We start from the raw sequence: 12,682 nt of genomic DNA, 5'->3' as shown, positions 1-12,682 counted from the left end.
TGTATTTGATATATCTATCAATGCATAACTATTATAGTAGTATTATCTCTATTACTTTTAAACTGAGACATGTGAATAACTTTGATATATACATTTGAGGCTGCTATACAGAGATTTTCAGAGGTGAGCAAAGTTGGGACTTTGCAGTGTCCCTTAATTCTGCCCTCTGGTTGTGTGGTGCTTGGCTCTGAACCATTATGATTGATGGCAGGGTCCCTGTGGATTTTGGTGCTGTGGAATTAGGCAGATTACAGATGAAGTGGTGCAGAATCAGAGGATCCATACCATTTTAAGCACATTGAAACCTTTCTGCATCACTGACTAGATATCAAATGCATTTTACCTGCTGTCAGTGTGTTAAAGAATGTGGGAGGGCTTGTGAAACCTGCATAATTTTAGAGGGTGCACAATGACTGGGGGAAACGTGGTTTTTCCAGGGTTGATGTGTTTAAAATTTTGAGTTGGTTTAAGGCTTTTATGGTAAAGAAGTACCAGTGTTATTTATTTTATATCAGTGTTGGTTTCTCAGCATTGATGTATCAGAACGGATCTGTGGACTTCTCAGCACTGCAGAAATGAGGGTGCAGCAGTCTCAAGCCATGCATAGTGTTGTTATGGTGCCAGCTCCATAAAGACAGAGCTTGTGCTCTGTTTGGAGCATGAACACAGGCTGACAACAACAAAAATGGTGTTTTCTGAAGGAGGCCTGAAGGATGTCCTGGATCAGGGTACCTGGGGTTCTGTGGTCCAGCCGTCTGTGCAGTCAGTTTGTCTTTAAATGGACATCTGGCCTTAGGTGTCTGAGGAAGTGATTTCTGCACTCTGGGTATTGGCAGTGGAGTAAAGTATGTTTATGGGTTTTGCAATAGGCAGAGTAGCAAGCAGAATACATCTTCAGAACTTGCTTTGTTTTTCTGCCAGTGGCTAGGGCCACTGGCAAAAAAATGTGTTTCCAAGGCTAGATTGCCTTTCCTGTGATGAAAAAAGTAAAAGTAGGTGGAACCCCACCACATGCCTTTTTTTTAATTCAATATTTTCTAAAGCCTTTGTGAGAATGAATCTCTCTGCTGCTGCCAGAGTGGACGGCAAAAGTTCTCTTTACCTACAGCTTCTGAATAATAAAAGCAGAGGAAGAAATTATTTTTTCCATCTAAGGACAGCACTTGCTTGGATCCAGTGAGGAGTTACAGATGCTTCAGGAGAAAGGAAATTGGCTGTGGGCATAACTACAGCTTTTAAACTTTCAGTAGTGAGATGTAACATTTCTTTCCATACACTGGTTGGCATTAATTTTATCCTCAGTATCTACATAGGCATTTTAAAACATGCCATGTTCCCAGTGTTGGCATGAATCCTGTATTATTTAATACACAGTGTATGAAGATCATAACTCGTAATCAAACATTTGTCACTAGGAAACCTGTACTAAGTAGACTAGTGAATCTAGTTATTTGTGGGGTTTTAAGCAGAGAAGTGAAGATAACTGTCCAAACCTCTTTCAGAGCTAGCTGTATTTGTGAGTAGCAAAATTTCTGGTGTTTGACTCAAGAAAATTGGTCTATTTCCTTCTAATTTAAGTCATGATTATTTCTCTATTGAAATAGCAAGGTTGGTTGACTACCACATGTAATCCAAATGATTATGCATAGCAGCTCTTACTAGGACCTGATTCACCAAAAAATACACCAGGGCTGTCAGCTGATTTCATTGATTTTATTTTTTAGTCAAACTTCATTAACTTATCCTCAAGACTGCAGACAGTTCTTCTTAAATTTTGAAGTGCTGTTATTGACAGAAACAAACAGTTCATTATTCAAGTCAATGAAGCTAGACACCATAAAATAAATAGGTATTTCCAGCACTTACTTGCAGTGAATATATGAAGCCTGTATTGGATAGGTCTGAGCAATCAGCCTCTTCTCAGCATCTCCAGACAAGCAGCAGAGCAGCTCTGGGTACCCAGACATCCCGGAATCCTGGATGCTGCCATGTGGTGTTCTGGAGACAATAAAGCTCCAGACTAGATGCTGAAAGTCACAAGATTCAATCTTAGATATTCCCTGGGTGCATTTCATTCCCAGTTATGCTGATGAGCTTTGCTTGAAAGCAAATTCCTTTGAATGTAGCTGCTCTAGTCAGTATTTGTAGAGCTGCTAATTCTTACCTTGGGTTTTGGGCAGAGCAGGTGGCTGCGGTGTATGAAGAAGCGTAGCTGTGTTTAAGTGGTTGACTTGATCAGCTCCTGATAAACACATTTTTATCTATGCAAGAAAAGGTCACTGGGGATTACTGAACTCGAGGATGTCACCTTGGTTCAGAAATCCCTGAGCTGCTGGAAGTCAGTAGGATGCTCTCGGCCAAGTTTACCATGTGCTTGTGTGGTTCTTATCCTCTTCCTTACAGTCTTTGGTCAAAGACAGTTTTCTGTACTTGATGGACTCTGTACTGGCCCAGAAATATGTTTTTAATATCTTTATATAGGTGACGGATGATCTTTAACCTTGCACTGTTGTGTTCGTGTGCTTATTTTGCTTGTTGTGGTTTTTTTAAAATTAAAAACCCAACTGTTTCTAAAATCCCATGTTACTTTCTGCTTATAAAATCCTACATCATGGCAATTCTATAAAAGTGACAAACTGAAAATTCATAATATAAGGCCTCATGGCAAAATCTGTGTTGTTGTACACTTATATTGGTATAATTCTTTTAGAAATAAACAATAATAATGTAGATATTTTTATATTGACCTTAAAACTTAAGCCATTCTGTATCAATTTGTTTTTATGGTGATTTTTAAATTGCATAATATCCTACAAACACAGATTACTGTTTAAATTAAAGAGCTGAGTAATAAGATGGTATTATATACATTTAGACAAAAGAAAGGAATGCACAGGTCCTTTAAAATGTTCTGATGTGACTGCTAGAAATGCTAGTTTATAGTTTTATTAGGTAAGTGACTCTGTCATAGATTGCCTGTTCCCTTTACTTATTTATAAGTGGAAAAAATGAAAACTTTTGGAATCCATTCTCTATTACAGAAGGTGGAAACAAGTGCAAAGGGGAACAGTTGTTCTTATAAGATACCTATTCTGTAGGCTTAGTATTTTTTCAAGGTCATAAAACTCGTACATAGAAGCGTGACTTTTTTAAAGAAAATGAACATGGTAATTATATGGAATGTACAAAATCATAAAAATGTGTGTTCTATACTTTGATTTTAAGCATTCTTCTCTAAATGGTTATCTTTTTTAAAATTGTAGAATAGCTGATATACAAGTCAGATATTTGTGAAATATTTTTTTTGTAATTTGATCTTTTAGTAATGATGTTTTAAAAAAAATTGGTTGCCAAGTTAACAAATTAAAAATACAAGCCATTGACTGGGAATCAAGATATGAAATGCTGAAAGGTTCTTTGAATTTTTTTAAGCCCTCTTGTTTAGAATGAAGTTATTCCTTTAATTGAATTAATTTAATGTGTATCTTATTATTGTTGTTATCGTTACTGTTATCATCAACTTTATACCAGCTGTGTGTTACCTGCTAGCCAATGGATTCTAAACACATGAGAAATAACAGACACATAGCTGGTCTTGCTTTTCCCATACATTCATTTTTGCTAAAATCTACTTACTTGTCTTGAAAATGTTGACAGGATATTTTGATACTCCATTTCTCAATGAGAAGCATAGTGACTGATTCAGACCTAATATTGTGTCTGTGGATTTGTTTTCAAGTTACAAAGCACTTGAACATAACAGCCTCAAGTAACAATTTATTTTTAGCTGCTTGTAGTCCTAAATTGCAATATTGAGGGCACTTAACGTTGGAGATAGTGCATGTCTCTAGAAAACAGTTAAGTAAATACCTAAATGTTTGCTATTAGGCCTGTCTGATTCTTAACATCAAGCAGAAGCTGAACTCCCTTAGGTGACAGTGATGTGCCTGAAGTGGGAGACAGTTTCCTATCCCTGTTTTAGTGAACAGGCTTCCAAGACTTCAGTGTTGCAGAAGCAATGTTACTATTTAATGAATTAATTTATCTGACAACATGATAGTGTGAAAATTCTGTGGCACTCTTTTGCAGAGTAGTTTTCAGAATTTAGTACTGAGGATGGCAAATTGGCTTGCTAATAGAAGTCAAATTAGTTAATTAAAAATTAAAATTACAAAATATATCTAATTGTGGGTAATACTTTCTCTGTAAGTAGGTGGGGGGGAAGATCTATCTCTAGATGTGTTTTGATTTATTTTGGGGCTTCGTTGAGAAGGTGAAAATAATTTGGTCCCTGAATTTGCCTGAGTAATCTCAAAATCAGGCATCAGCAATCATGGGTTCTGATTATGAATGCCAGATGTACCTTGAGCTGCACAGCTGAAAGTGTTCTGTGCTTCCATCTGGGTTTCTGTAGTTACAGTAAGAGCTTTTTAAAAAATCTGTAACATCAGTGCCTCCTGCAAGTCGTGTGTGTTTGTTCATTTTCAGGGATCTACTCCAGACCTTAACTGAGGATGAGCTGCACACGCTGGAGCGTAACCTCTGCATCTCTCAGGATGTGGATTTCCCTGTCAGAGCAGACCCTGAAGTCCCCTCTGTCATTGCACCTGGCATTGCTGCGACTTTTCCTGCAAAGGAGTGTTCAGCAAACGCTGAAAACACAGAGGCTGAGCTGGCTTGTTCTATGCAGTATGATGAACAGGAGCTGGAACAGCTGAACAGGATGGTACACAGAGTTGGAGATGAAATGTCTTCTCTGCTTTCCCCTCCAAGCATCTGTCAGTCTCCTGCTCACAGACCTAGCCTGAGAAATAGTTCTAGCACAGAAGCTTCACCAATAAGACAACATCTTGACAATTTAACAGATGAAGAAGACAGAGTGTTTTTTATGGATGACCTAGATGGAGCAGGAGAAGCTCTTGCTGGGTTGGATTCAGTTGGTGATACTTTTGCTTGGGTGAATAACCCTTGCCATGATTCAAAACAGAACCTTCAATATAGAGATGCTTTGCTCTATGAGAATGGCCACGAGACAGAGGAAACTTTGCTTTTAAAAGATGCTGAGAGTGACTTAAGCAATAATAACAATATTGAAGATAGCAGACAGATGTCTGGCATTTCAGTTCAGAACTCATGCAGCTGCTTAGAAGGCCCAGACTCACAGTTATACCTCAATGGCTGGGATGCCTATGCTGATGATGCAGAAATGGCAGAGGTGATAGCTCACAGGACAGGGGGAATGAAAATATCTGCTACTGTAATATTCAATCCTAAATCTCCCTCTAGCTCAGAATCCCCAGTAACAACTCCAGAAGCAGCTATTAGTTGTGTTCCTGGTTCTGCTAATCCATTACCAAATGAGGAGGAGGATGAATCCCATAAACTCAGTATAGCTGCCACAAACTGTCTAATTAATTCCTGTGTGTGTTGTGGCAGCTGTGAAGACAGCAGGGAGGACAGTGTTGAAGGTCTTAAGACTAAACATTCTGCAGGAGGGGTTGTAAATGCCTCGTACACATTAGTAAAGTCAAAGGAAATGGACCATGTAGATAACTTGGACAATTCAGTCCCTGCACAGGAAACATTAAAACCTGAAACTTCTGCTTTGTTAGCAGAAAGAGACTTTGGCAGAGAAGAGCAAAAACTGCCAGTCTCCTCTAAGTGCCTGGCACACTCCTCAGGTTCACAGGTAGGAGCAGAAAATGACTCACAAGGAGAAGCAGAAAGCATCTCAAATCAGCAGAAAAAGTGGGAGAAGCGAAAACAACAGTGTGAGAAAAAACTGGACAATGGTGAAGATGCTAATAGTGAAAGGACAGCAAAGGAAGATGTCAAGTCAAGATCTAGTTCAAGGTAAGAGTAACTTGATGATTGGGAGTAATTTGCATATAAATAAATTCCTATAGCCTTATACTTCAGTGACAGGTGTATAATTAATGGGATTTTTAAAGAAAACAGTGTGTTGCAGGATTAAGGAATTTTTAATAGAAGTTTTTTTTAATGCAAGTGGCTTTTTATTGTACTTCATCAGCTTTTAAGGAAAGCGTTTGGAGAACACCTGAATTTTAATTTTATAAATTTTATAATGTCTCTTTATCATTGAAATCAAATACACAGCTTACCTGTTCAATATTAAAAAGTTCATTGCTGCTGAACAATACCTGGGTCATTACCTCTGTACTCTGCTGCTTTGAAGGAAAAGTGTGTCTGGCAGATACTAAAAAGTTAACTTCTGCATCAGTCCATGGAATTAAATTGGGATCTAAACACATTTTATGTTAGCTTCATTTGAGAGAACAGGGTTGATCTAATCATGTTGCCTGTGGGCAGAAGTGTATGTGTGAATGTCTGTGTGCTGAAAGAGCCTAATAGAGTGCAGAAGCAGCTTTTAAACCTATTGGACCTTTTCAGCCGAAGTGGATAGAAGAATAAAGTCCATGGATTAAGGGTTTACATATTTAATAACAATGAGGAATCAGGTAATGGGGAGAGACCATGGCATTAGTTGTGTTAAAGAAAGTGCCGTGCACACATCAGGAGGAAACTAGACTTCACTTTGTTTTATTGCTTAGAGAATAACCTTTTTTCATGGTGAGTAATGTCCTCAGTTTCCCTGAACTATTAATACCATAAAGCAGAGGGAAGAGATCAAATAGAATTCACTGTTGTTTTCTGCATTTCTGTGGCAGCTTTCTTCCTTTGTGCCTTACTGTTTCAGTGCTGCAGAGATTGTGTGTGTGGTGCAGGATCTCTGTTACATGTGTATAGAGTTCAGGGTATGCACCCTAACTGGGGGTAGCTCAAACCATGAAACATTACCACAGTATAAAACCTGCAGAAATAAACCTTTATCTAATAACGTACCAATTGAATGATGAAATAGTTTACTGGCTGTGGAAATAAAATCAATGGTTCTTTGTGCTGGAGTAATTTCCTCTTACATGTAAACCCAAACTTGCCATGCACAGAACTTGACTTTTGATATGGTAATTTTATCATTCACATTATTCTGAGTATTGCAACCTTAAGCTTGCAAGATTAATTGTATTCAAGGCCTTACAACAAGGTTTCTGAATGGACTTAATTTTAAGAAGTAGTACACAATTCCCTTTCATGCTTTTGAAATGCTTCAAATTGAATATTGCTTAAAAGTAATTACTGTATGTTTAATTAGTGTCCTGATAAATCATACATCATATACAATGCTCAGACAATTTGTCTACTAATTTTTGCCTTCAGTAGGATATTAAGTGAAATTTGTGAGAACAAGTCTGTGAAATATGTTTCTTTTTCAGCTTGCTATGGTTTGTGGATGTAATAAAATCTTCTCCACGTACTTGTCCATCCTTCATAAATACTGTGTTAAAACTGTATGAGAATTGTCCTTCTACAGAGCTCTATAGGTCTGTGTCCCTCTGTGCCTTTGTTTGCTCTGGACCTTAACAGCTTCATTGAATGGCTCCTAGTTCCTGCCTGACCTCTCCACACCAGTTCTGACTTTTTGATACCTCAGTCACATTTTGCCTACATAGTTCTTCTTTCAGTTTGGAAAAGCCTTCTTGATCAGAAGTTGTCTTGAAGTTGGGCATAGCTTTGATCAGCCCTTTTGTCTTGCTCTGAAGTTTTTTCAGCTATACTGTTTCCTCTTAGTGATAAGTGAATCACAACTACTCAAGATTTGAGCAAATCATAGGTTTGCACACTTGCATAGTTATTTTATTTTTCCTATGGCTTCCAACACTTGTATTTTTGGCCAAGTGGTGAGCTGATGTTTTTGAAGTTGTCTACAAAAGCCCCAAGATCAAGCTTGTGAGCTCAGAAGCCCTCATTCTGTATCTGACACAAAAATCTCTCTCCCTTTGTTTATCACTTCAATCTCATTTTGCCATTTCATTGCTTCTTTTTGAGACTTTAAGATCCTGTGCAGCTCTTCAGTCTGCTCTTGATGATATTCCCCTAAATAATTTGTGACCTTTCAGACCTCTTTGCTCTTCCCATTTTTGTAGACCCACAGGGCCCTAAGGACTTTTAGTGGAGCCATCCCACTCTGCTCAGAAGTGGTCATTTCACAGTTCATCTCTATTTATTATTAAGAATTATTTATCAATTTTAGGACCCTTCCTCTCATGCTGTAGCTCCTGAGTTTTCTTGAAGGCCTTCAGCTGAGGTATTTTGAAGACCCTATTAGTAAATCCAGAGGCTGCCAGCCCAATCACAATTCTTCACAAGCTTCTTGACCCCTTCTGAAAGCTCTCAAGAGTTCACCTCTGCAGAAGTTGTGTAACTTCTTCCTGGGCAGATCTTCCCAATTCTTTCTGCCTATGTGAGCTTTGGATATAGTTTGCAAAGCTGCTCGGTAAGAGCTCATGGAATAGTTTGAAATGAGAGGTTGTTAATTAATGTAATTCATTCTTGTGCTTCCCTAAAACTTTTAGGTGAATATTTTTAAATATTTTGTTAAAGAATAGTGGATTTTTTTCTGTTTTCACCATCTTCTTAATTTGATCACATCTAGTCCTCTCTAGTTAGTGAGGCTACTGTGCATCTGTTCTTACTTGGCAAATATTCAATGTTTGCAGAAGTGGAGACATAGGGATGGGACTATTTTGTTACTAGATTGTTGCTCCTTTGTTTGGAAATTTCTGATGTTATCAACTTCTCCATGTCTCACGGAATATACTGATGCTAGGGATCTACCAAGAACTAGATTTAAAAAATTGTGTGTGTTTTCATATCTATCTATTTATAGATTTGGTTCTTGCCTCTGAATCACTAGTCATGTTATTGGTAAAAGAGAGACTTCAGAAACAAAACAAAACTTTGTTGACCTTTTCTTACTCATGCTGCCTGGGTGGTGACTAATCCCTGCTTTTCGGTGGTATTTTTAAACTGCAAGATCACATCAGGCTTCTGCCTCTGCTCCCTGTTACTTGCTTCTGAATGCCAGCTTCACCATAGGGAAAATGTTGGAGACAGAAGAGTATTTTCAGAATGATGGACCCATTAGCCAGAACAATAAGTAATCTAATATACATGAAAAAGCTGCAGGATATGCTCGTTCATCAAACTGATAAACCTATTTACTTTCTAGTTACTGTAAGTCACCAACTAGGGGAAGAAAATTTTCTTTCCTCTACCTGATTCAAGCAGCTGTCAAATATGTACGTTATGACAGAAACCATTTCTTTTAGTAAATCAATTCTTCTACAATGCCGTGGATTATTTACAGGTGTAATTTCAATGATCAAGGCAGGTTGACTGTTGCTAAGCTTCTAAGTAAAAGCATCTGTTTTCAGGCTTCTCTATCTAGCCTCAATATTCAGTGGAGTTTAATATAGTTTAAATACTATTTCACTTAAGATTTAGGTATTAATGTGCCTTTAATACTTTGTTTTAAGTCATAGCTCATGTTATGTCATTCTCTATGAGATGCAAGCAAATAATGAAGACATAAAATAAAAAGAGCACGGAGATTCTTGGGCAGCAGCATTAATGAGATGCAAATATGAGAAAAGAGTTAGCAAAGATGTAGTCAGTATCTGATCTGCTTCAAGGGCAATGTGGTAAGTAAAGACTTTCATGTAGCAACCCAAACTCTTAAAGGGGGGAAATAGTCTAAGAATAGTACAGAAGATGATAAGACTATGACAAAGCAGCATTAGGTGTTTTGCAGTAAAAGAAGCCACAAGTTAACACCAAAACCAAGCTCTTTGTCTCTATCTAGTATTGCTTTTTTTTCAAGCATGTTATACAGATTTTTAAAATACTCATTCTGTCATAGTACTCTGCCTGCTTTTTCTAATGAGAATTATGAAGAGTGAAGATCGTGTTTATTTTGGTGTTTTGTAAATACTTGGCTTTCTGTTATTTCCAGAGTTGAAGAGTCCTTGTAAGACTGCATTTTCTTGTACATGTTTCATGAAGCTTAGCATCTTGATTCATCTTGTCACACGCTGCTGCTGCTTCTGTGTTTTAAACACCTGGTACTGTTGTGTGTTCATTTACCCTAAGTGCTGACCTTGAAACACTTCTGATCTTAGACTATTCTTAAGCTTAGTTTTTTTCCTTTCCCTTGCAGGTCTGCTATGTCTAGCTTAAATTACACACTTTTTTTTGCCACTTGCCTTGAGCTCAGTTTATTTGGTGATTGTTCTCTTGATGAAGCCTCTTACAGTGCACCTGAGAACCTGCAAAAGAAGCTAAAATTAATAGGAATATGTGATATTCACACTTTCTGCAAGCTCTAGCTGTGTCCCTTGGCTGTTAGATGCTGGGTCTGTTGGGATTAATTTGTGAGGGGTTAAAAAAATAGAATGTTTTGCCATATACTTTTGTAGTGTAAGGAGGATGAGTGAATGTATTTGGCTATTTGGAAGAGCAAGTTTTGCTGTTTGATGATCTGTATTGCAATTCTAGAATAACATGAATAATTTATTCTTCCCCAGCTTGCTATTCAAGTTGTCCCATTTCTTAGTGTTGCAATTCTGTACTCAAAAATTGTGTGTAATGTAAGATGTTTATACAGTACAATAGCCTCTATTGTAATATATTTTTTAAAAAATTGTCAGCATACTAGAATGACTGTAAAAAGATGAACATTTGTGTATACAGTTGATTTCTAATTTTGATTTTACTGCCTTCATTATTTTTTTGACTCCTTAACAATATGTAGCATGCATTTTCAGTACAGCAATTTTAAGATAAGTCCTTCCACTGTTTAAAGGCATGGAAAAGAAACATTTGTATTTTGGATGGCTAGCATTCACATTTAAAAAAACACACAGATTACCTTTCTAGCATGTCTTACTTCATAGCATTTGATTCTTTTAAGTGCTCCTTAAGTGCTGCTCAAAACTGGATTGGTTGATATTGCAGTGGAAATTAACTTACTTAAAGGTCTTATTCATGCTTTCCCTATAATATTCCCATCACAGTAAGACTTAAGAAAACTGTGTGTGTAGAAAAAAACTTACTTTTCCCAGAAAAATTAATGGACAGATACGTATGTTCACAGTAACACAAAAAAGTCAGCTTAGTGTCCTCTATTAGTCTTTTAGTTAGCTCCTTAGGAGTAGAGAAAAATTCTTTGCAGCAAGAAAGAAATAGTAGTTGTTTGGAAGCAAAGTATCACTTTTAACTACAAAACTTGCCTTAAGCAATCCGTTATTTGACTGTTGTTTAAATTCTTCTGGTATTGTTTCATTTCTTTGTGCAGCTGACCAAATTCTCATTAAGTATAAATAATTTTTTTCAGTTTCTCCTCCCCTTCTTAACACTACAGGTCTCAAAAGTGGCTGGGTTTGACCTTGTCTGATGAATGGGAATTTTTTGTGGTATTCAGCTGTGTGTCTGCTCTTATGAAGCCCTGGCATGCAGATACAATGTTAGGCTTTTATGCCAGTTTCCCTTTTACCAGGTCCATTTACCAAATTCAGCAACAGTGAACACTATTAACTCTCAATACACAGATTCCTGAAATGAGTACAGTGGGTAAAATTTTTAAAATCCACTTACTTGAGTGGATTGGTGTAGCTGACAGATGAGGCTTTAGTTAGGTCTTAGGTAGTGTGAGGCAGAGATCTGTGCTAATTAACTAATGTAGAGTGGAATGTAACTGTAACTTAAGTAACAAAATTCATGAAGAAACCATCCCCTAAAATAATTAAAGGTTTAATTCAATGTAAGATGCTTGAGGCATATTCCAGTGGAGAAGAACCTACAAGCCAGAATGAAAGTGGCTTTCAACTTATTGGGGATTTTTGTGTTCTTTTTTTTATTTTTAACTTAGAATAGTTACAAAAAATGGCAAACAGCTTTTAAAAAGTAACTTGTTGGTTCAGTCTGCCAGTACTCCATGAAAAGAGGCAGCCATATCATCCATGTCACTGGTCTGTTGCCTAAAATCTTTGGATTTTTCTTGAAAGTGCTGAAGTATTCTACTTTGATAAGCATGGCTGGTAGTTTTATCCCCTGCTAAAATGTAATTTTTAAAATAGCACTGTGGGCATTTAAGACCTCACAAATGAAACTTTGATCACTTGACACAGTTTAAACAGTCCTATGAATCCCAGTCCAACACAACACTGGTTTTAAGTGAGCATCAGGTGTAGCAAAGTTCAGGTTGCCTGTGGGCTGGTGTGGGAAAAAAGGGTTCCCTGATAACAGGAACCCTGAGCTGGGAAAAGCAGGACAACTCACCTCAGGATCTACCAGCAGCTTTGAAAAGCTGAGTGATTCTTCAGGCAGATACTAGTGAGAAAAATATTCTGCAAAGAGGTATCCTGAACCTCTGTGTACTGAGAATGCAGTATGTCAGGAGACTTTTTTTCTTATTGCTGTTTATAGGAGGAAAAAAATGCTATTTAGCACAACACTGAGAAGGTATAAAGCAGAGTTATCACTATTGGATTCCCATTTCTTAGTACTAAATAAATGCAGACTTTCTTCTCTCAGCAGTTATGGCCTGAATATGAACCAGAAATACATGTTGTAAATAATAAATATTTTTTCCAGTAGAAATATATAATCTGTATTGGTGCACAGGGGTGAGAAAATATTTAACTTGGAAACTGTCAGAACTGCATATCCTTTACTATAGCAAACTAACATCTGTGAGCATGGTTTGTGTCAAGTACATCCAAGCCAAATTATGACTGACCAGATGGGTATCTAGTCCTGAAAT

General features: G+C 37.3%; 1 protein-coding gene across 5 annotated transcripts in view; it reads left to right on the top strand.

Moving 5' to 3' along the window:
* The window catches only part of ZFYVE28 (zinc finger FYVE-type containing 28), a 142,440-nt gene that overhangs the window by 97,613 nt on the left and 32,145 nt on the right, over positions 1–12,682 (top strand). For 4 of the 5 annotated variants that reach the window (XM_071753325.1, XM_071753322.1, XM_071753324.1 and 1 more), the window contains exon 8: positions 4,489–5,853. In XM_071753325.1, coding sequence (XP_071609426.1) covers positions 4,489–5,853 — 1,365 coding nt within the window. Of the gene's footprint in view, positions 1–4,488; positions 5,854–9,398; positions 10,729–12,682 lie in introns of those variants that run through there. The other variant, XM_071753326.1, reaches the window with a different exon arrangement.

Source organism: Heliangelus exortis, chromosome 10, assembly GCF_036169615.1.
Source record: "Heliangelus exortis chromosome 10, bHelExo1.hap1, whole genome shotgun sequence".
NCBI classification, from domain to species: Eukaryota; Metazoa; Chordata; class Aves; order Apodiformes; family Trochilidae; genus Heliangelus; species Heliangelus exortis.
This window is presented reverse-complemented; position numbering and strand designations above follow the sequence as displayed.